Source organism: Lagopus leucura, unplaced genomic scaffold (assembly GCF_019238085.1).
Source record: "Lagopus leucura isolate 7727_CA_CO unplaced genomic scaffold, USGS_WTPT01 Super-Scaffold_100159, whole genome shotgun sequence".
In the NCBI taxonomy this organism is placed as follows: Eukaryota; Metazoa; Chordata; class Aves; order Galliformes; family Phasianidae; genus Lagopus; species Lagopus leucura.
Window position 1 is genome coordinate 4204055 of NW_024962335.1, and position 25823 is coordinate 4229877.

Sequence of the window (25823 nt, forward strand, 5' to 3'; positions counted from 1 at the left end):
AGGGGATATATAATCAGGCACATACTGTGGATGAAGATGACATGTGAAAATCAGTACAAATTCCTATGAGTAAAATAAATCTGGTAGAGTGTAAGTGGAAATTACTTCCCATACAGGTATTGTACTGGCCTGCATAGTTATGTATATTCTTTTGCTTGAACTTTTACCCCCTAAGTATTTATAAAAAAGACTCAGTAGAAATAACTATTAGCTACATTCACATGAACTCAGAGAATACATTAGCCTACTCTCAGCAGTCAAAGCTCTGTGTTTTCTACTTGTCAGAGTGATATCACAGAGTTCAAAAGATTCTGAGTTGCGTTAATAAATTATTACAAAGATAAGATATCTGATGCATACTTGAGTTTTCATCAAGAGCTGATGAGCCTAAATATGACATATTATTATTGAAGTATTCAAATAACATTATATGATAAAAACATAAGACAAAATAATATATTAAGGTAACTACCACATATTCTTGGAATAGAAATTCTATAATATCTAGGACTCAAAAATCTTAAAAAAAAAAAATCAAAAAAAAAAAAAAAAGAAAGAAAGAAAAAGAAAAAAAGAAAGAAAGAGAGAAAGAGAGAAAGGTATAAAAAAATTAGCTTTTTAGAAAAAGTGTTTTTTTTTTTCTCTCTCTCTTCCTGAATGTAATATGTGCTAATCAGCAGTCCCGACAATTCTGTTATTGCAGAGTACAGTTGTCTGGCAAACATTTAAGAGGAGAAAATACAGGAAAAGAAAGCAGTGCATCTGGAAATATTCTACCTTTATGCTATCTAGGTATTGCGGTTTCACTCACTTTGTCAGCCTTCTTTTTTGCAGGCTATCTTTGAACTCTTTTGGAGTTCAACTTCATTTAGTAACTATTTCTCCATTCAATTCACTTAATCAGATTTACATTATATTTTCAAAAGCATTAAACAAATTGATCTGCAAAATACAAACATAGCAACCCTCAGTGTGTAACCCAGAAATTATTCAGTGTTCTTTCTGTCAGCAGTTTCTAGCTCAGAGTTAGAAACCTTGTTCAGTAACTAAGACTTCTATACCTAATTTTGAATTTGCAGCATTCACCGGAGAAGGATTTGAGATTAATGACTACATCCTAAGTGAAATCATTTGACTTAACCACATAGTTATAAAAATCTCGTTTCCTATTCTTTTTTGTTCCCTTTGTTACCCAATATTTAATTAGATATATAGAATGGACCAGCTTTAGCTCTATCCTAAAGTCCTTCTATTAAGGACATAGCAAATACATGTCTGTATCCCTGCTTCAAATATCTGTCTGCTGTCTGATAAGCTTAAGTACCTGGCCATTGGGAACAGATAGTAAAAAATGTCTGGTTCCTGCCTGTCTCTCATGTTACGTTTGATTTCACAGTCATGATCTAAGGAGACCCAAGTCACTAGATCCTACTGTTGAGATAAGCTAAGCAGGAGAGAGCCTTCCTGAAAATGCCCCTGGGGCTAGGTGTGAGTTTGGGATTTATCAGCTCACAGAAGCAGGAGGCAGGCAGTTCTGACATGCCCGCTGGCAGAAATTGTGTCCACATAGCATCACCACGGCAACTGCAGAGTAAGAGCAGAAGAGTGGGAGTTTCAAGAATTTTACCTGCAGTTGGATGCTGCTGAAAGAAAATGGAAATTAACAATCCATGTGAGTATGGTCATTTCTAAAGTGGGACTTAAGTGTTTCTGAAATTATCTTCCTAATAACTCAAAACTAGGTTATAAATTACACAAACAAAATTGCTTTTTTGTTTTATAGCATCATAAATATTAATTTTTAAGAGTCTATATGCTTGATTATATATTCCTTTACAGCAGCTTCATGCCAAGGAAAATCAAGCTCTCCATATAATGTCTAGCTCACTTTTGAAAAAATTTAAGAGAGATGTAGAGGTGGACTCAAAGATTAACTGTTGTCAAATCTACAAGCTTTTGGTCCAAACAAGTCAGAATGCCCCTGTTCACTGAGTATCAATATTACAAAGACTAAACAGTCTGTCTGGATTTAGCAAAGCCTACAGCCTTGCATGTATTAGCTATGAATGCATTCACAGCTAATCCAGTCTACCTGTGCTTTTAAAAACAAGTGCACTTTTAAGCACATAGACACTGTTTACTTTTCTAGAGCTGTGCTACATTTTTAACATATTGAAGGGACGAACTTCCAAGACAAGTCTCGTCTATTCTTGTAAATGTCCTCCAAAAAACCACTTCTCAGAAATTCATGACTATTTTCAACTATGTTGATAACAGTACCATGTCCCCAGAAGTTATTTCGGAGTCCTGACTGTGTGTAGAGCTAATTCCAGTGTCAGAGTCAGTGTCGTTTATGTCCAAATTAGTCACTCTATGAACAAAATCAGGAACTGCAGTGCTGTTACTGGAGATGCCACTGCCCTTAGGCAGCTCCTCGTTTGATGGAAGCCTCACTTCAATGTTGTCTTTAACATGTAGTAAATTAAATTCTTCTGTAAGAAGTTCATATTCTTTTTCCTTCTTTTGAAGCAGCGAGTCCCTGTAGGTAAGTTCTTTCTGAATGCAGCTCAGGTATGAATTGATTCTGAGACCATCTTTCATACTTTTTTCCAGCTCATACTTTACATTGTCCAAATCTGAGTTTTCCAGCTGAGCATTAGTCGCTCCTTCTGTATGAACAACATCTTCATCTTTTTCTGAGCATATACCATGTACCTCTTTTTCTATTTCAGCACACAGCTTCTCTATTAATTGTCTGTGATGTTTTAGTCTCTCTTCAACCTGTAAAATTCCCTCACTTTTGCTGAAATAATCATGCATCTCTTTTTGATCATCTGCCCTACTCCCTTGCTGCTCAGCCTCACTTGGATTGATCATTAAATATGAGTCCTGCACATAATTTTCTCCATCGTTGGCAACACGGTCTAAGTGGAATTTTGCTTCACATTTTTCGATTTCCATATCAAGTTCCTTCATTCTAAGGACTTGCTGATGAATGGTATGATCTTGAGATATGATTAAATGAATCAGTGTCTCCATATTATCTCTGTCTTGCTGAACACTGTCCTGTTTAAGTTTGGCAAGTTTCCGGAATGTCTTCCTAACAATTTTCTTTTGCTTGTCAATTGGCAACATCTTCATGTAATTTGCTGGGCTGAGTTCCCACTGCTTTTCTATATTTTGTACTACCTTAGCTTCAGCTGTTTTCCACAATGGAAATGAAAGGAAAGCATCGGACTTTACCAACACGAAGTGCAAATTGGGCTGCTCTTCTCCCCAAGCTTTCCAAAGTCTCAGAATCTTTGTCAAAGGAGGAAGGACTCGCTCGGAGCCTCTCCATTTTTCTACAATACAGTAATCACTAGGTTTTCCAAAGAGAACTTTTTTCTCCCCAAATGTTGCTTGATGTTCCTCAAGCAGAGCCTGAATCACTTCTGCGCATGTTGTGCGCTTTGTCAGGCCACATACAATCTTCTCTTCTTGGCAAACCCACACCACAATCTCTCGTTCATTTGAAGCCATGTCTTTGCTGGGAGATCTAGGGAAAAAAAAAAAAAAAAAAAAAGAGACCAAATTTAAATTATATTTAAATGGCAGAGACTTTATGAACACCACCAGTATTCTGATATAACCAATACACTGAAAAAATCCCATATTCTTGTACCATATTTGTTTAAATTACATTAAAAAATACGTTCGGAATTAGTAACAGAAAAACACAGCAATTTCTACTACTGCTCTAACGTTACTACTTGTCCAGCTGTTAATTCCCACAGAAATGTGACATCTGTTTTTTGTGGACTTAACAAGTGTTCATTAATAATAAGCAAGACAATTTCCAAGCTATCCTAAACTAACATAACTTTCAGATCTGCATATCTGTTCTAATCACATAAATATTCTGTAATCTCTTATTATCATCCAGACTTCTAAAGTGAAGAATTTTGCTTCTAACTACACAGCAAAACAGGGTTGAAAATGAGAAAAAGATAATAGAACACTATTTTAAAAGAATCTGACGGTAAAAAAGATCTATTGCTCAGGCATGTTGACTGCACTCCATACCTTGGTGTCAGTTGCAAACTTGCTGAGGATGCACTTGATCCCACTGTTAATGTCACTGATGAAGATATTAATATCAGTTCCAGTCCTGACTCCTGAGGGACACCACTTGTCACTGATCTCCACCCACACAGCATGCCATTGACCACTACTCCTTGGCTATGATCTTACGAGCAGTTCATCATCCACTGAATAGTCCACCCATCACATTCATGTATTTCCAATTTGGAAAGAAGGATTTTATGGGATATAATAATATAATTATAATATAATATAATAAAATATAATTATAAACATAATATAATTATAATACACATGAGTTTCAATTCAAGTATGTGTGGTGGGCACAAGAGGAGGAGTTAGTCCTACACTGTGCCCTTCCCTCCACATGTTTTACTGTTGCCTACGTAGTCTGTACTTGAGTTATGCAAACTGACTCATTCAAAATATCACTAAAAATCACTCCAAGTTAGAAGTTTAAAATCTGGAGCCATGTTACTAGATGTCCAAGGCTTCATGCAGCCAATAGTCATGGGTTGGATGTGCCTGTTTTAGAGCTAACTTTTAAATTTGTCTCCTTCTGAGTTCTATACCATCAGGGGCCATGGTAAATGGAGAAAATACGGCTAAAAGGAGAGGAGGATGTGATGTCCAGGATTTTCCTATCCTCTAGCCTCCACACACTTGCTTGGAATTGGTGATTAGGCCTCTTGCCTAAAATGATAAAAATAACAAGTTCTCTGAGGTAATGCACATTTTTTTGGATTTTCTGGTATCGCTTCCGGTTTAATCAAGTCTGACAAGGAAGCCTGAAAATGATAATGACAATGTCCACGGTATTCTAAGGATTCAATACCACACTTTTTTTTTTTTTTTTTTTTTTTTTTTCTTTCCTATCTAGAACTACTCATTTATAGGACATTTCTAGTTGATTTTTCTTTTTTGAGATTTACTAGGAATGGAGTTTTACTTAGGTTAATTGTGTTAATAGGTTACAACCTATAATTATTAAAGCAATATAGCTTATTTCATTTTTCTTAAGTATTATACAACAGAGGAGAAAAACTACAGTCCATTAAATTGAACTGTGATTGACTCAGCTATAGGTGCCACTGTGACCAGAATGCAATAACCCTCAAGAGACAGGAGACTGGAAATGAATACTGAAAAAACCTACCAGAGCAATTTTATTAGTATCATGATACAGGACAACTCTATCAAACTGTGTTGCTTCAAGTCTTAGAATATTCTTCTGTAAAATCTGTGTTTTGTTAGAATGATAACTTCATTTTCTCATTTCAATAATTCCCTCTTACTTCAGGATTTTATTGCAATTATTTTTTAAAACTAGTATTCAGAAGAAAAATGCATTTTTCCTAGACTATTTAAGAAAACATGGAAGAATTTATGGCAGACACAGAAAATGGCAAAATGAATTGTCAAAAATAGTGTCTCAAACAATGTTTCCTACTACCATACAAGTAACTGACATAAAAATAAAACTGTACTACCAGTCACTGAATTTCAGCTTGAAAAAGTACTGACAGAAAAATTAAAAAATGCAATGGGTGTTAAAAGTTTCAGAAATATTAGACTGAAACATTGAAGCAGTAAGTTCAGAACATGTTTTCCCTGTTGCTTTTCATAATCAATAAATACATTTTAGGGTATGAATGTCATATTGGTCTTTTACCGTTCTTCTGAGAGTCTTGACACAATCTGTTCACACATGGAAATTCTTCCTATTTTTTCTCATTCTTCTTTTTCACTGATTGATATATTGTCTCTCTCTTGTTTTTTTTTTCAGTGTGTAAGAGATTATCTGAGTTACAAAGAAGTTTACTTTCTCTTTTCCTTCTGGTTCATTTAAAGTTTGTATATGAAGACATTTTCTCTCTGTGATATAAGTAAATGTTCAGAAAAAACTTAAAAACCCACAGATAACCTCACTGCATTTGTGTACTGATAAATACTTATGTTATACACATTTTTGATATGGACTTGTTGCTGACTTCAGCAGGGGTTCAGCATGCTTCTGATGGAAAGATAGATTTATTGGAAAGCAATTTCTACAAGATCTCTGCAAACTTTACCCAAATACAGATATAAAATATGTAGAAAATTTTCTAATTTTCTAGTTGCTCATCCTCCTCCCCCCATCCACAATATTTTTTCAGTTACAGCACGCTTGTCCAGCCAGACTCTATGCTGAGCTTTCTTTGGAAGGGTTTTTCTTTAATTGTTCATAGAAAAGTATACATATTTACATATTTAAAATACTGAAGTCTAACTAATAGTAGCACCACAAGAATGGAAAATTTATCCACATACTGGTGCACAGAGGACTCGAGTAGCTTATACACACAGATATATACTTCCATACATGTGCATACAATGCATATAACATATATTTGCAATTATACTCTCACCTTTTGCAGAAAAGAAGAAAAAAATCTGAACACTGTTTTAATTATAGGATCAAAATAGGTCTGTAAAGTGCAAATTTGTCATTATTTTTTCCATGTTTGTCACAACGTATATTATCCTCATTTTTAGTCAGCAGCATTACTATATTTTTAATTATGCTTTTTAATTCAAAATGAACTAATATGTCATTTATACTCTTACAGTACTATGGAATTCTAATATATTTAAAAAAAATCAAAGGTGTTCTTTATTATCTTCCACTATAAAGTAGTAAACAGATGTGGCACACCATGGTCCTTTTAAGTAAAATTAATTCTGTAATTCTTTAATCAACACAACCCAATTTATGCCCTCCCACTCCTCAAAATGAAACTTCAGCTTGTCTGTCACAGCATAGCAATTATGAAGGAGTTGTTTTAGGATGCAAGAAGATGCTAGTACTAGGAATCATCTTTTATTAAGTATGCTTTCTTTATAGAAAATAGAGGGCAGATTCTGCATATATCAAGTACATTTCATCTCACTTAGAAATCCAGAGCTTAAGTCAGTATAAATTTGCTACCAAAGCTCCTCCTTGTCATGAAAGAAGAGAAGACTTCCACAATCTAAACCATCTATGATCTTTGGTATGAAACTTCAAATGAAACTTTCTCTGTTTTGTTAACTACAAGAGATCCATATGATCACCTTCAACTAAATATCTCATTTTCAGGCAGCTAAATACATGTGAAAGTAATCCAATCACATTATGGTTCATTGTTCAAGAGAAATGTAACAGAAATGTAAAATGATTCTTTTTTTTTTCCCCTGAAATTTAATATTAAAAATAACAATATTCAGCAATGAGATCTGCTTTTAGAGTGTCATTTAAAAAAAGAGGAAAGCTTATCATACTTACTGATTCCTTAACCTTTGCATCCTGCAGTTTTGTAAAGGAAGCAAAGGAACTGTCATTTTTTAATAACTCATCAGCAGTTGTTTATCTAGTTAAAATGTTTGGCTTTCTTGGCTTTCTTGAATAACAGTTCCAGTAAGAGCTTCTTCAAAACCATCTGGGCAACTCATTCATTAAAAAAAAAAACAAACATTTACTGCTGTTGCTGTACAGACTTTAAAGCATTTGAAATCTGTATCTTTGAAGTGGCCATTGAAATGTACTGTCTAACTATCTATAATCAATAATTTTAAGGCCTTGATGATAGTGGCAATATGCAGATCTTTTTTTTTTTTTTTTTTTCCCCCAGCAGAGTCACTTATTGCACAGAAACAGGTGAGAATTTAAACTTTAGAATGGTGAAAAGTAAATTTCGATTATATTTTGTTTGCTTTCATTTTTAGTTTTATGCCTCCTGCTTTTTGACTGTTGCATGTCAGATATACACTTCATTAATTTAATATTCAGGCCTAGGGGAAGAAAAGTAATACATTCCAGCAGTGTATAGACAAAACAAAAACACATACTTATGTTGCACAGAGTCAAAATATTAAATAACTTCAGCACTTTTTATATTCACTGAAGAGATGACTGACATAAAAGAACCACACATAATAAAAATGTAATCCGTTCCTTTCTTGGAAATGTTAGCACCCTAATATATGGAATATATAGCTTTACAAGCAGTCAAGACAATCAAACCTACTCTTTTTAGAATTACATCCTTATGCCTACATACTCCTTTGTCCTTACTAATTTCAATAAATTTTATATTGGGTCTAGATTGGTTATGCATTACGTTGATAAAAGCTTAATACATTGTTTCTAAAATACAATTGACATTTAAATAGCTTGGGTTTTTTTTTCATTGAGAAAAATTAACCCACAGATAAAATTATTCTCTTCCTTCACTACAATAAATTTTTTGCATACTTTCACATCAAAATAAAATGGAATTCCTTTCAGAATATTTCTATTTTTCATCTACTTGTCCCAAGGAACTAAACTAACTGAGTAACATAAAAGTATTAGGTAATGGCTAGAAATTTCAAAGCCAATACATTTTTGTGATCCCCTTACTAGCACTACTGCTTAATGCTTCAATAATTTTAAACCAATATGACAAGTTTCCTAGACAAATTTTTTTTCTTAGTAAAATTTGATTACGGTCACGATCAAAAATGGTAGTAGGTGGATTCTCTCAGTCACTGAATTCACTTACAATACCATACAAAATCTGCCAGTGAACATAAGTTATACACAAAACAATATATTATTTTTTGGCTGAAAAATGCGTAAAATTGGTAGTAATTTATAAATTTACTATCAAAGATTACATTCTGGAAAGTTGTGTGAAATAGCCCAGTTTTATTTTTTCAGCTATTTATTAGTGCAATCATATTTTATAATCTTAATTTTCAGCTATAAAAGAGCTTTTACCTATTATGTGTGAGTTTGAGTACTGTTAATCAGATGCCATGATGTGTCTGTTTTTTTCCTTTTTCATGCTATGCTTCTATAAATGCATTTCAACATACATTACACCCAGAAAGCTAAACAACACAACACAGCTATAATTTGCAATGCAAAAACAAATAACAAACCAACAGAACTGTAGGTTATGAACAGTCTCATGCAAACAGTATAAATCACCTAAACAGTGCACCTGCATATGCAGTCTAACCTGCAGCAAATCAGATGATAGTTTATCATTGACTGGCTGCTCTAACAGCGTCCTCAGATGCCCTGTGCTCTCTGGTAGGTATGCATCTGTCATGACCTCTAAAGAGTCATGATTTAGACACTTCTGAGAAACAAAACTCTGCATTTAGTCATGATGCCACCTAGAACAATTCACTTTTTCAATGGGCAAATCAAAAGCAACAATGTAACAGAATACAAATAATAATCTTAAGAAACAACTCCCTTGCTGTCTACCAGGTACTTAAAGACGAGTCCTTGCATAAAGCCTCAGTACCTGCCGCCTCAATGCTTTCCTGGAGTCCAGAAAGATCTGTGGAGCTCTCTAAGAAGCAGGAAGTGCCAGTGTTAGACAGGCCCAGGCAGGGCTATCCTGCCACCTCTCTCAGCAGGCTCTCCCTTCCCCCTCTCTATCTGCGTGCTTTAGCTCTTTGTCAAAGACCTTCTGTGTCTTATCTATTGCCTGCCGCTTTGGGCAATGTGGATCTTTTGGCCAAGCAGGCTCAGTCACCAAGACAGTTGCTCTCTTTTGAAAAGGACATGACACAATTGGTGTATCCTGAGAAAACAAGAGACAGTGGCCACAAGAGCATTTAATAACCTGGTGTTTCAAAGGGCCTTTGAGCATGCTGCTGAGGTGACATATTTGCCCATCTGGATTCTGACAAGTGTGCTATGGTCTTCTCTTTCCTTGGCACCCTTAAGTGCTTCCTCAGAATGTAAGGAGACAGAAAGTACATCCCTTATTTGGGCACTTGCTAATAAAATTTTTATCTCTGTACCTCAGATCTAAGCCATAACTACAAAACAGTATGATAGCTTTTAATTATATTTACTTGTTGGAAGTAAGAAGAGGCCAGTATTATAAACACAACTCTGATACAAACAACCTGCACGGGACGCACACTATACTTGTCATCTCAGAGCTTTTCATAACACTTGTGCGTGCAGGTACATAAGAACTAAGTAGTTCATCAGCCTCTACATGATGTTTAGAAGTGACAATGAAATTGCTCTTCTTATTCTTTATCAAAATCTCAATAGATTAATGTATATGTAGAAAACATATATGAAGCAATGGACAATAATTCTGAATATATGTATATCTATTTAGGCTATGTTTATATTTACCAATGAGATTTGTGACAAATGGACATATTGGTGCCATGTATTGCATATCTAACTTAATTTGATCAATAAGGATTTTTAACAAAGTGATTTTAAACAGAGTCAATTGAGAATAGGTTCCACAGACCATGTGGAAACTGAAGTCAGACTTTCAACCTTTGGGAAACAAATGAAAGCAATGGGAAACAAATACTGAAAGTTCACACAAATTTTATTCAGACCATCCAAATTTAGTCCACCTTTTTGCTCAGCTTTCTATCACCTTCTGAAGAGTTAATCAGAAAGAAATAAAGGCCAAACCCTCCCTACACTCAGTATACCTCTCACCTAAGTAGCTTGTTACATGCTTCTGATTTTCCTAAGGGCAGCAATGAGGAAGTATCTCCTCTCACCACGCAGGGAAGCTGGAATTACTCCAAAGCCTTAGGGATTCAAGACAGCCTATTTACTAACAACACTGCCATTCCCATTCCTAAATAAATAAATAAATAAATAAAAATTCAGAAATATTAATTTAATGTTGCACAGTTATATCCGTTTCATGTAGGGGATAAAAATTTCTAGTATGAGGTGCCAGAATCTTGCTCCTTCTTCTCTTTTGCATGACACTAATGCAATGGCAGTATCTAGTTAAAAGGTATATTGGCAAGGAGCTCTTTAACAATGATAATAACAGTTAGAAAAACTCATTATAGGTAGTTAGTGTAATCCTAATACTACAGGAATGCTCAAAAAGAACACGACAGAACTTGTGAAAGCAAAGTAATTATTTGAAAATAGATAATTTAAATTTCTCTTTACCATCTGTTTCTATATCTATTAATGCTGTTTTATGATATAGCTTACTCCTTTACAGAAATGCACATAGGTATTTATTAAAAACAAATGAGGAAATTAGGTTTCTAGATATTCATGTGACTTTTTTCAAACATATGCATATACATGATAGCTTGGATGCTCTAATCATAATATTTCAGATATTTTAAACAAGAAAATGATTTAAATAGAGGCTATTCAAACCAGCTTTGTACCACATGCTTCTTTCACTACCAGTTCATGTGCATTTTGCAATTCCTTTTTAAATGTGTAAATTTTTAACTCAGTAAGATTTCCAGAATCAGGAAGCCTTTATGAAACACTGTAATTAGCAACAGCTGCTGAGAATTTTGTTCTATCAAAATTATCATTTTTGCAATTAAAACTATAACTATTTCCTTACTCCCTTCTTCAGAGGAATGTTATCACCTCATTTTGCTTTTGTATAAAATTACACACATTATAATTCATCAATGATTTACGGTAGAAATTTCTGCTCATCCAAACATTTTACACTATATTAGTGCTGTATGACAATTTTCAGTTACGTAACTGAATTTGTATGAGATAGTACTGTTCTGCTATAGTTACATAACAAAAAAAATTTATGATAGTTTAAAATATAAAGTTCTTCAACTTAATTGTCTCACCGTAAGTAAGTCATTCACAAGAGAATTCTTGCTGAATTTAAGCCTCAAACTTTGGCAAAAATCTCAAGAGAAACTGTTCTTCCTTCTAATAACTGCACTGCTTGGGACAAAGGAACATAAATGGGGACCAATATTTGAGAAAAATTAAAGAGAAAAAAAACACATCAACTCATACTGCCTAAAACTTATATAAAAGAAATAAAAGCATCCCACAAAAAGGACCAACAAGGACTGAAAATCCACCTTGCAAAAGTTACGGCAGATGACATTTTGGGAGAAAAAAAAGGTTTAATAATGACACAGTAACACCAGTAACTGACAGATAACACTTTGCAAAATCTGCTTTGCGAATTCCAAGGGCATATTTTCATCAGAGTTAACCAAAAGCTCTGTATACTTCCTTTTGCTTATTAGCTCCACCCCTTCCCCTGTTTACTTTGCAATAACTTAAGCTAGAGTCAAGTTCAATGGCTGCAGTCTCCATTCAGATGAAGACTTCATCTGCTGCTGTCTTTTTCTTCAGTCTTACTTCAGAAAGCATTTATCTCCCCGAGGGTACACATTCCTATAAACTATGCTTTAAATTTCCTTCCTGTCAGACAAATCATCCTTTCTGCATTGTATATTCAAAGTCATAAGACTGGTAAGTGGATATTATTCAAAAAATGTTTGGAATTTCAGTGAGTAACTTTCCTTGTACACAAATTGTCCAAGCAGGTAATGTGCTTATCGTATTGGGTTCGTATTATTGATGGCCTGACACAGTGGAGGCTTGAGAAAAGAACAGAGCTAGTTGTATACCAAAATATTTTCCAAGATGAACAACAAAAGTATTAACAATTTGCTTTACTGAGAAAACATGCTTTGATGTGTCTATTGCAATGCCACTGAGGAAACAGGTGTCATACAGGAATGGCAGATCCACAAGGAGCTCCATAGCCAAAACAAACACTGACATATCCATTGGAAACCATTTGTTACACCATGATGGGGGGAACAGGAAGTCAGACATTTTCAAATTCCTCAATGTTAGTAAACAACATGCAAACTTTAGGAACACCAATACAGTAAATGTTGTATTTTGATTTTGAGCAGTGGGTTGCTCTTACTACTTGATAAGTGCAGATGCTAGGTTTTTTTTTTTTAGCTACCATGAAAATTTCGCTATATTGCCAAAATGACTCTCTGTATATATCAAATTTACATGTTTGTGTATACTGAAGCACCAGTTAAACTGTAGAATCTTTAAGAGGCTCCTATTAAAAATGTGCAGAATGTGTCTAAAATTTCGTCACTTTACAGAAGAACAAGAAATATGTATAGTTATTTAAAACAAAAGCTTCAAGACGACAAAGTTAAGAGCTGCTATTACAGTAGAAATTTAGATTATCTGAATTCTCCCACTAGAATTTTTTTAAACCGTCTTTTAGAATCACCTTGGCTGTTTACAAGCTTTTGACATTAAAAGAAACAAGGGGAATTCCAGGAGCTGTAGGCACTAGTTTTGTTATTGTTGTTGTATGAAATTGTGTTCAGCTCTCATTGAAAAGCTAACGTATACTATATCCCCCCCTGGGGTTTGTTGACATCTTTCTCAGTGAAAAGATACACAAAGCATTCTGAGGCAGGGCTTGGAATGCCAGAACAAGAACAAAGTGCACTATACACACACCAGTGATAATAAAGTAAGTTGAATAAAGGAACAAGATGCAGACAAGTAAATGATAAGATTTCACGCCGCCTTTCTGATACTCCCTGGGCTAAAGGAGACTATAATGGTTACCATCTTATGAACCCTTAAACATAGAGTACGGCTCAAACAATTCCACTCTCAGTGGCAGCACGTGGGAACATATGCTAACCTCATTCACAGTGAAAGAAAACAAAGTCCAGATGGACTTGGTTTATTTTCACCAAGTCCTCAAGATGAACAGAGTCTCAGCAAAGAAATGTTTCTGTTCCTTACAGTCTTTTCTTTAAAGATAATGACTTTAATTACTGCTGTGGCTGCTCCATAGCAGCCTATGGTGAATTTCAGAGCATGGACATTGTGCTCATGATTTTGAAAAGAAACATCATACGAATCAGTATTATTTTATTTATTGATTTTTTTAACACCTTAAGCCCATCCTTAAAGTATACAAAAATGCTTACAACTATTTGAGACAAGTGATGATCCTAAATACTATTTTACTGCAAAGTTCAATTTTTTAGGTTAGCAACTGCAAAACTTAGAATTTCATGAAGTGGTAGGTAATCTGATGACTACCTGTGAAATGTATATGCATATATATATATATATATGTATATATACATACATACATTTGAGCATTGATCCTTGAGTTAAGTCATATGGTGTCAGGTGATAATGGGCGTCAATGCAAAGATTGCTGAGTATGTCAAGTAGCATGGTATGTGGGCTTTAGGAATGCCTCTTCTGCCACAGCAAGCCTATGGACCTGCTCAACCATCTTATCAAACATCATGTTTGGTTATTTAAAATCTAAACTACTGTGTATTATAAAATTATAGTACCCATATATATATTTTTCCCCAGAAAAACCCAAAGTCCAATCATATCAGCAGCCAGAAATCTGATATTTTCTATTTGCTTTCTTAACTTTGCACATCTAAAAATCTTTCAAAACAGTTTATGTATATATATATACATATATACACATAGCTTACTCTGAAAGCAATTCTTCCTGTTTATTTCCATGGAAACTACAAGAGATGCATAGAACACAATAACAGTGTTTGGTAGAGCAAATTCTCAGCTAGAAAACACTATTTTTCAACATTAGCACTACCATTTTCACCAGCAACGTACAAAAGCCTGCATGTTTCACTTGCAAAAATCTGCACCAGTGGAGGCAACAGCCATTATGGCAGTTGGATAATGTTACCCACTCAGTCCATTTTTCATTGACTCCAACAGATGGAAGTCAGAAAACATCAATAGAGAGGGTGTGGTAGGACAGTCTAGTCGAGATTAGTGATGTGCTCTGTGGTCTTCAAACTGATATGGCTCCTGACATTCTCATGCTTCTAGAGAAAGCTTGTCTTCTTTTCTGGCCTGACTGTAAGCTTGAGCCTTCAGTTTTGTCAGAGTTGTGATGCAGTGGTCAGAATTGATAGTTTATTAGGGTTCCAGAAATTTCCTACCCCAAAGGACGGTGTGCATCCTTTTGTCCATTTTGCCCCTCTGCTGTCATCTGTTGCACAGCAACAAAATGTAATGGAATATTGGTGGGAAGATTCAACCTCTGCGGTCATACCACCACCATCTGCCTCTGACATTGTGGGACAACATAATAATATAGAAGGAATTAATTTTGGAGCAGCCATCGTAATATAACTTAATCCAACTATCTATTTATTGTATATATATGCATACATTTACAGTTTGCCAGGAGTAAGAATGGGTTTCAATTTTCTTTTGTATTAATTGCAGTATATTTTACAGACTTTAAACCATTTTCAAATTATACTGTATGATTTTCTCCATTTGGCTTGATTTCATTAAAGTGTACTGAAAATGTTGCCTCAAAAGGGATTCTACCAGAAACTCATTTACAATCAGTTTTTGTTGTTATTTTTTTTCCCAAATTAATTTCTTGAGCTTTTTGAAAGTTAGTTTGATTACAAAATGTGTTCCATTACTTACAGTGTTTGAATGGATGAAAGGTAAAAAGATGAGCTGACAAAGTGGACTCAATATTAAAAGGGCTAAATTCAGTACTAAATACATAATTATACTAACAAGAAGAGTGGACTTGGATTTTTGAAAATAAAACTGTAGCATTTAATTCCCATTTACAATCTGGGAGATTTTGCAGCTTATGCTTTCAAGTAATTTCCTAAAATTACCTATCAATGAATGCTTCAATATGTAGCCCCAGGGAAGGGCTGATAGGGCCTCTGAAAAAGCTCTTCATCCTATCTGAAGAGGCTACTGAGCAAATAAATTGTTAACCTTAGTAGGTGCCCTAGTGATGGATATGCTAAAGATGGCAAAGGGGCTTGCAAAACTAGTTCTAGACAGTTGAGCAAGAGAAGGGAAAGGCAAAAAGGGAGGAACTGCTGTCTGGAAGCAAGGTCAATGCTAGATCATAAAGATCAAGAGGAAATTGTCTGCTCTAATGTGAAGAATAAAGAGTAGGTGAAGAATACCAAAGAGTGGTGTCTGATAGCACACAAAACATTTTAGCAGTGAAAAGATAAAGGAAGTTGGCTCCAGTGGAAGAATGTCCCACGATTCAGATAAAAAAGACGTGTAAATCCTAAAATATTTGACTGGTCATGATGTAAGCCTGAAGTTTCTTCCAAAACATCAGGAAACCGAAATGGTGAGTACAAGAATTTTTTTTTTTTTTATTTTTTCCTAAACTGTTTTAAAAACTTTTGTCGTAAGTTCAATTTTTCTTGTCCTTAGTTAAATTTAAGAAAAACTCATTTATGAATCCTCACATAAATATTCTCTGGTATCCAGATGGGTCCACTTCACTCTAAACACTTCACTCACATCAGATGAATTGGGTCATAAAGATAAGGGCCTTGTTAAATTGTCTGAGATAACTCACCTGAAAGTGACCAAACACTTTAATAAAAAAAACATTCAAAAAGTTCATGCAGCTGAAGAGATATCACACATAGAAGTGTCTGTGGCCAAAGACTATGGCAGATCCAAGACATTATGGGGCTAGTTTTGCAAGATGTTTCTGTGGCAGAATACTCATTATCCCAAGAAGTCGATGATACCAAAAAGACACCACAAAGTATATGTTGTCTTCAACTCATGGAAAGTCAAACTGAGTCAACATTCAAATTAACCTAATGTTTCTTTATTTCACATATCCAAACATCTTTGCAGCTTGGGATGTTTTCAACACATGAGCAACGTAGATGACTTTATAGCTTCAAAAGGACAAGTTTAATTCTGACTGTACATGGCAGAACCTGAATGGATAAAACAGTGATAAATAACTGAAGGCATACTTCCTTCTGCCATGAAAACAACTCTGTGATGTTTAGAGAAATATACATGAATAGAACTCTTACATGGCATGCTCACATTCTATTTGTCACTTCTGACTTTAAAAGAACTCTTGTAGGCACCAAGTTTTGCAATATGTTGATGCACATTTATGCAATCTGCAGAAATGTCTTTCTGTAGATATTATTTATAATGATGGGATAGACAATATATTTTATTGATCTTTTGATGCAGTTGATACAAGTTAATCCAGTAATAAGGTGTATGACAGTCTATTTTTTTTAGCTATAGACATGAATTAAACGATACACAGAGCACGAACTACCATATATGCATTTATATACTAAATATGGGCCTGTCATGCACAAACACTTTCATGAAAAGAAATATGCTCAATATATACTCAAACTTTTGGAAGCGCTATTGAAGTTTTCCATGCTACTTCGTTCAACCAAGACAAATTCAATTCAGCAGACCCACAGCAAGGTGCCTTCTCTTATTTATGTTGGCCCCCATCTCACTGAATGCATGACAGTACTCCAGTTTTCCAGTCATAGAAAGCACTGAGGCTTTGCAGACACTTTCACATGCTTTCCCTGCTTCTGAAATTCATAATCGCCTCTTGGACACCTAGACTTCCACAAAAAGTGCCATGGAAGAGTTTAACTCCTAACAGGATTTGTTGAAACTGCAAGGTCAGGAAAAACTTACATAAAATAGGCAGAAGCATAAAGAAAAGGGCAGGACTTAAGTATTTACTGTTAGTACTGTTAGATGTCCACCGCATAACACATTGTAGTATTAATTAGAATGACAATCAAGAGCCTGATCCCCTTCTCCCTTCAACACAATTCTTTGTATTTGAGTTATGTAAGTAATTTGCGCAAACTGAGACAAAATGGAACAGTGTCAAAAGGAAACACTGAGAGAATTTAGAAAAGAAAAATTCAGTTTAGAAAAAAAATTGTCAGAATTTCCCTCACAAATACATATTGAGGCCGCCAGAGCGGGTATCTCAGAGGTGTGTTCAGGTCATTAGGGAACCTGGCTGCACCTTGTGTGCTCTGGACAGTACTGCTGAATATGAATTCATAGCTCAGAAAGAAGAAAGGCTGTTTTTTTCTTAATTGTGGAAGAGTGTGAAGGAGTTTTATAACCAGAATTTTCCACTCTGGTGTGAGACATAATGATAGTACAAGTGACTGGAAAATTCTGTCAATCAAAATGTTACTAGTGTGGGTTTTAATAATAATAATTTAATGAATATCAGAAGATTTAATGCTAGTCTTAGGTGATTACAATGAGATCTAAGTATCAAAGCATCTGTCATAAATCTAACCCTTATTACTTACTATTGTTCAGTATCTGTCTATTCTATGTCTTCTGTCCTATGTATGATACTACCATTTGCAAAAGATGGCTTTAATTTTAATTTAATTAAAATTTAATTAATTTTATTTTAATTTAAAAGTAATTAATTAATGAAATTAATTTTTTACTATGCCTTCTATCACTAGATATTCAACTGTTTCATAAACTGACACATTACTTAATTTATCTTCTCATTCTCTCCTAGGGACAGAAGGGTCCAAAACTCAAAAAGAGTTAAGCCAAACTATTCATTCATTTTAGCTCCCAGTCCAGTTAACTGAACTGGTATCTATAGAGATGTCCAAAGCATGATATCCCTTAGCTTCCTCTGCTCAGCTCTTGTGCAAAACATATTACAGGGTATGGAATTATAAAATGAGGAACATGCAGTGAGTAACCACTTCTGTAAGCTGCGGTTAACGTGACTTGCCCAGAATCACATCAGAATTTTGTGGCAGGAGTAAGGAATAGCATCCATGCTATTAGGATGGTTCTCCCTTAATCATACATTACCCATCTGTAATTCATCTCTCTATTTACTATTCCCTTTTTAATTACTAAAATGAAAGGCACAAAAGACAATTAAATAGATGTGCTATAAGGTCTGCGCATGCTTCATGAAGTCTTCTCCTTTGAAAGTGATTGAGGTGGAGCTCAGCTCGTCTCACTTTAGCTATGTAAAATGTAGATGTGTAGTCAAAGACAATTTTCTGACCTTCCTCTTTAATCAGTGGCATAAGATAGGCACCTCCACAGGGGTGATTAATCCTGTACTAAAATAGATGTCTGAATGAATTGCCCTCTGGAAGTGTATACATCTAAAATATACACTAACTACAAAGAGTGCTCTGAGATTAATAGATGCGTAAATGTTCAATGGCTAAAGTTGACTAAGTTGAAATTCACCTTTTTGCTTTACTGTGCACTTGAATCTAATGGACAGTCTGAGTGTCAGTAACCAGTACTGTGACCATCTACATGCATGCAGTGACACGCTTGCACTTCCAAAAATAACTACATCTTTGTCTGATACATGCAATGGCCTTTGTGAGTAAACAAATGTGTTTAGTTATCAACCAAGACCTTAAAGCACTAAAACTCTAGGAAAGTGCAAGAAAGTCCATAGCAAATCTAAATTTTTTGTTAGGAGACTGGATATGTTAAAACAGGATACTGACAGCAAAGTGGCCCTGAGAGATACAGACAATAATCAAGTTGAACAAGTACACTTAGTGCTTTAGCAGTCAGTACAGAAGAAGTCTGTCAACAGGTAATGTCCAAGTGAAAAAACATTTTAGCAAACCAATTTGCTGATTATAAAGCCAACAAAAACAAGAGCAGCTGAAAATTTCACTGACACTAACAGACTAACCCAATCCAGCTAGATACAGCGCAGTTTTTTTTTTTTTAATTCCTGTATTCTGAACTGATCCATATTCTCTCAGGCACAGCTTATTTTTCAATGTGGTAATCTCCTGACTATCCATTGGATGGACCATGATATGATTCTTCATTTATAAATTTCACTAAGTCAGACTTTGCTCAGTAATCTGAATTTGATACCTTCCTATGGCAAATTAGGCACAGTATATGCTATCAAAACAGTGCCCTGACTTTTTCTCTTAAGTTTTTTGTCATATAAAGTGTTTTAACAATGGAAACCAACTTCAATGAGACTTAATGTTATTTTGAATTTGGAAAAGGTTGGGGAAAGCAAGGTAACATGAACGAAGAAGTCTTTGAACACAGAGTAAATTGCAGGGTCAAGACAAAAGAACAGATTGCCTTAAAAATTAGTAGTCTTCACTCAACCACATGATTCCATTGATGTCATCATCCTTACAAGTTAAATTAAGGTAAACATATCTGACCAAAACAAAATTTTTGCAATATATTATTATTACACTTTTATAAACCTGATTTAGCCCCTGAATGTTATGCATTTCCATTTTTAATCTAAGCCTTATTACTTTTGTATTATTAAAATGAGAGCAAAATAAATATCTTGTCTGGAGAGATGATTCTTTTCCAGTATAATAGGAAATTCATAACTCAAAATTCCCTACATTAAGTGCAGAATAAAGAAAACAGATTAACCAAACTGACAAAATCTACCTTCAAAAAAGAAAGCTGGTATTTATGCATTTCCTTTATAGCAAATGCCTCTGTATAATCTGTATAATATAATAATTATTATCTTCCTCCTATCACTTCTAAGCAGCTAACAAAAGTAGAATAAACAAGTGAAGAAAAAAAAAAAATACTAGGAAAATGAGATTTACATCACCTACAGGTTTACAACATGGATCGATAGCCTGGCTTCTTACTTCTAACACTAATGCACAAAAATGAGATGGTTCAATCTGACAGATGTAAACATGCTCAGGCAGAAAAATGAGTGAAAAACTTAGTGAAATAAAAACATATCTTTATATAATAGGCATTTGAGAGATCTGCCAAACTTTCTGTGGAAAAATTTCTTTCAGTTGCAGTGTCTTTTCTTTCTCTCTTCATGCGATCAAGCTTTTTTGTAGCTATAAAAGAATGATTACATGACAACTTTGTTATCATTACTACTGAAGACCTTCCATTCTTAGTTTTGGTTTCAAAGGTTATTTTCTTTTTCTTCACCCCACAAAACCATGTCACTCCCCACAGTACATATTAATATTATGAAAAATTTTAGACCCTTAAAAATTCCTAAGTGAGTCACGAAACGTGAAATGAAATCTAACTAATCCACTATGCATTCTTATTTCTTTGTGTGACAGACAGGTCTAGTGGACTGTACAAGGATTAGAAATAAGGAACTCCCAGATTTTATTCATACCTCTCCCACTGCCTTGCTTTAATACCCTGCATTTCCACAGAATTTTTCACTGTCTAGTCATGTCCTACATATTCTCCTGAGGCATGCAAGCATTAGGTCCTAAATTACAGCTGAGGAAAACTAGGTATGCTTATCAGTTGTCTGAGGTCATAAACAAGCTTGTATCATTATAGCTATTACAACACGTGCTCCTTAAGTGCATTTCTGGATAGGCCAAGACAGGAAAAGGTGACCAGTGAGTAATTTTGGTAATTCCTTGAGGTGAGATCCAGAAAAGTGCTCAGTACTTTTAAAACGAATTGTATTTATAGTAAGAGTCTCCAAAATCTGCAACATTCTCAATTAAAAACTAGTTTTTGGCTTTTATATGTATGTGTAACATACATGCATGAGAAATCATGTATGAAAATTTCTCATTTCTTATTGCAAGAATTTGGGAGTTCCATGGAAAATGTACAGTCCTGGAGGTAAAAAGCCATCACCATCATTTGTATGCCAACTATCCTGCACCCAATTCTATGTAATTTTTGTTAATGAGACATAGGCATGAAATAGATGATGCAAAGTAGATCAGACACAAATTGATCTGACAGAAACTTTCAGAGAATTCAGCATGATAATTGTCTGTAAAATGCCATCTTACCTACCCGAGAATTACAATGAACTGCAGTTGTTTATTATCTGAGGAGGATGATTCTGATATTTGTTTAACAAATAAACTTAGCCAACTATTTTTCCTTTTAATTTCATTTTGTTGGTCATTCTTTCCTTCTGTTCATCATCCTGAACCCATTTTACTTTGTTGTGCTCTATGTGATACTTGTGGAACTGCTAGCACGATAACACTGGGGAAGAAGACAGAAAGTCAGTCTGTAGAGTAACATAACATGTAAGAGAAATAGTATAAGTGCTGATAGCTCAGTCATCTATGTACACAAATGGGTACCAACATGTCCAGAGTTCATTCTAATATTTCGTTTGATGTGTGTGTGTTCTTAAGTAAAATATGTATCTTGCACCATATTTTTATTACCATTATTTTTTACCTATGTATTAAATACAAAAGTTGGAGGAACTAACGTTTGTACATCATTTGTTATATTAAAACTTACAAAATATAATATTCTATTACGTGACTATCACTGACTTTTAATAGATATAAGAATATTAAAAAGTAATTTCCCATCTCTAGAAACATATTTCTCTACTGAAATCACCACATTTATCAAATTAGTCTTTTTCTTGCATGGCAAATACTCATTTTTCATTAGTAAAATATGAAATTACCACTGCCTAGAAAGATTTTCTTCTATATTACTAAAAACACGTTTCTTTGTCTGAAGTGTGCCTTCTCAGCCCATACATTGTATGTGTGTGCTTTCTCAGACTGCACATAGTATTAGTGTTTCAAATTAGCTCCAACTTAACCTATATAAAGCTCTTTCCTTAGATGGTGTAGTATTACATACTTCTATTAGTCATTTTATTTACTCCACTGGTATGAAATTGCTGTCTGCCCTCCTGGAATAGTAGATAATTAACTCTACAGAAATAAGATTAGTCTTTTGCTAGACAAAAAGCTTTTCCTGAAAGTGAACAAATATGTATGAATATCACTAGAAAATGTATGCAATCATTTTGATCCCTGAGACAAAGCTGACAAGCCAGAGGTAAAAAAGTAATTATAATATATGAACTCTGGCTAAAAAAAATAATTTGTTTGATGGCTCACTAATACATTTCTTTCTTAAGTAAAAGTAAAAACAAGGAAAAGCTTATTTTCCATCACTACCAAGCAACCACCATCTTTTCAAACTTAAAATTTAAAACGGATAACGCAATTGATTCTAAATAAGCCTTTATATGCTCATCCTACTGTCCTCCTTTCCCTTCCCCCTCACTCAAACATACATACCAAATTTCCAGTAGTTTTGGATCAAAAAGCACATTTATAGCTTCACGTGGACTTTCCTGGAGAAATGCTCATCCAAGAAGTTAAGTATTAGACACCTCACGTGATACAGTAAGACTTACAGTGTGGGTCACAAACAGTTCATTCAGATAAGTAGTTGATCTCCAATATCATGTTCTGTCCAAGCCAAAATGCTGACCAAAACCAGTTTTTCTTCAAGTCTTAGACAAACGTACAGCAGAGTACCGAAGTGTAAAGCAATAGAAAGGTTCAGAATAATACCGCACTAACTAGGTATGATGCAAAATTACTGGAGGGAGGGAGGAAGGGAGGGAACATGGTAATGGTAGGTCAGTATCCCACAGATGAAGTCTCTAATCTAATTCATTGTCTTACATTGCAATAGAAATCCCCAGGGAACAATTGAATGTTACTCTCGCTGGGGAGGGGCCTCTGACTTTCAGGACAGGAGGAATTCTATCTATATCTATATGAATGAATGGATACATACGGTCATTCTTTCTACATCTGAATCACAGATTAGATGGTTAAAGAGAGGAAAACAAAAAAAGTAGACAAAGTAAATGATTGCCTACTAAACAGAAATACTATGCTAACGGCTGTGGAAACGAGACCTTGATGGCAAAAGGTGAAAAAAAAATCAGGAAGGAACCACAAAAGCAATAAATACATTTAAGTAATAATAGATTTATAATACAATTGTTTCATCATCAAACAGTACTGTGGGTTCAGATGCATTGTATGTCAACAGAGCATATTAATAGTTGTGGTAAACTCAGGATCAGCCTGAATTATGCTGGCAGAAGTGTTTCTCAAGCCACCTGTGCCTAATAGAATAGCCCTGCATCATCTACGACATCCATACAAAGAAGAAAGACTCTCTGTGTGCTCTCCCTTTTGGATGTCTACTACCCTGGTCAACAGCTTGCATGGAGTAGGGCTTCAGCAAGTTTGAGTAAGGTCTATGTGAAAAACTCAATGAAGTGGTATAATAAAAGAAAAATAGCAATGGGGTCAGTTATTGTTATGAGATCATAGGGCAGGTAAGACAATGATAGATCCAGATATCCTTGAGAAGACGGATAAAGTTTGAAATATCTATATGACTGATGAATGTAAGACTGACCAAATCTAGCACCTGAGGATAAAGAAATCCTAATCCTAAGAAAATCCGTGGGGCACAGATTCATCTTCTACTTAGCAACCAGGAAACTGCATACAATGTGAAACACTAGTACATAAACACAGTACACTTTGTATTCATTGCTCATATTTGGATAGAGAGCTGTTTTGTCTCTGTGCAGTCTAATGTGTTAGTTCAATACCAGACCTTATCTGCAAAGAACTAATACTTTATGTACCTCAGTTTTTGGCTAAGCATTTCATCACGTCACACACTTCCGAAGCATAGTGTCTTTAAGATATCTGCATAAAAAATTATCTTCTTGAGTTTATTCATGTTGCTGAAGTTTAGTCCTTCAGGAAACTGCCCCTTTTTCTTTAATTGTCTTAGAGGATATGGTCTGTTCCTACTGAACAGAGTTGGAATTCATAGATGGGTGGGGCATGGCCTTGCTACCTTTTGGGTGTATTGTTCTCCAGGGGACAATGTCAACAAGTACATACACGCTCTAGGGACTATAATTATTCTTGATGTCATCGGAGATTGAAGAACAGTATAAAAACTCCTTGCAAGTCTTGGAAAAGATATCAAGATATCACCCTCTGGCCAAGAAAAGTATGCTAGGGTTACATCCCTAGTGGCTGCTCCTCTGAAATCAAATCAAATAAGGGCTGAATGGTAACCAAGGCCTTCTGTTGTCTCTTTACTGAGGTAGATTTCAGCACAAGAGAGTAACGCCCACAGATCTTCCAAATGCTAGAAGCAGTTCAATACAGGTTTTGTCTTCCTGAAATTTAATATCAGTTTCTTTCTTTAAAGACTTATGGCATCACAGCCAACATCCCCTTGCTTCCTGATGAAATTGCTCATACACACAGATAAAATTAGAGTAAACCTTTTTTTAAACTCTTTGAATTAGAGACTGACATTTTATGACCTGGATGTGAAGAGTCTACTGCAAAACAGAGTTCTGAACCTGTACTGGAACCTCTAGGCAATGCTGCAAGACAAGCACTAATTACAGAGGTGTCATCTTGTTATCTGAGCAAATGACTGCAACTCCTTCATTTTCCTTCTGGCTCTTGTTCCAACTACCTTTGCTGCCTTCACTAAGCCATTTAACTTAGCTTTATCTCCTCCTACTGCAAACAGAATTTACTTCTCATTTGTTTATCTCCAGGTGCTATATTTGCATGTAATTAATGTTCATTACATACTTTTAGAGAAAATTCAAAGTGGAAGGAGGGGAGAGAGGATAGAGTTTGCTATTCCTGTATTCCGCCTTGGTAACTTTTCTCTTACAACAGCTTTTTTGAAGACATTGACAAGCATCAGACCTATTAGTCAAAGCAGTGCATTAAATATGCATATATATGCCTATCTCTTTTCAATCCCCCTTTACAGGTAGGCAAACTAAGGCAAGGTCATGGGCCACAAATTCTGAGTCCCAGCTACTGCTTGATTTTAAGATCAATTGACTTCTTTTTCATGGTTTCAAATGAGTTGGTAAAGAGGCTATCAAATGAAAAAAAGAATTATTTCAGTATTTCTTCACAATTATTTCAGTAATCATACTACAAGATCCATTTACTAGTGGGATAAATAAAGTTTAATTCTCAAAAGTCAGTATCAGAAGTTAGCATTAAATACATCAAAATTCGAATATTTGAAAAGACAATAGCAAGTTTCAGAATTATGTATTTTACTTTTTTTCTTGATTTATTTCCCTCTTAACTTCCCACCACTGCCTCTTCTGCGGCCACAAGATTTTCAAAGTTTCAGCTCGTTCTTATTGCCACAGCAACTGTTTGCTCATAAAGGCATTCATTTCTTTTATCGCCTTTTTTTTTTT

At 34.8% G+C, this 25823-nt stretch overlaps 1 protein-coding gene across 5 annotated transcripts in view; it reads right to left on the minus strand.

The window, feature by feature from the left end:
• Positions 1-623: 623 nt before the first annotated feature.
• RASSF9 (Ras association domain family member 9) overlaps positions 624-25823 on the minus strand; it is a 27261-nt gene continuing 2061 nt past the window's right edge. For 2 of the 5 annotated variants that reach the window (XM_042890368.1, XM_042890372.1), the window contains exon 2: positions 624-3538. In XM_042890368.1, the coding sequence (XP_042746302.1) occupies positions 2263-3538 (1276 nt within the window). In that variant the 3' untranslated portion in view covers positions 624-2262. The other 3 variants (XM_042890370.1, XM_042890371.1, XM_042890369.1) reach the window with 3 other exon arrangements.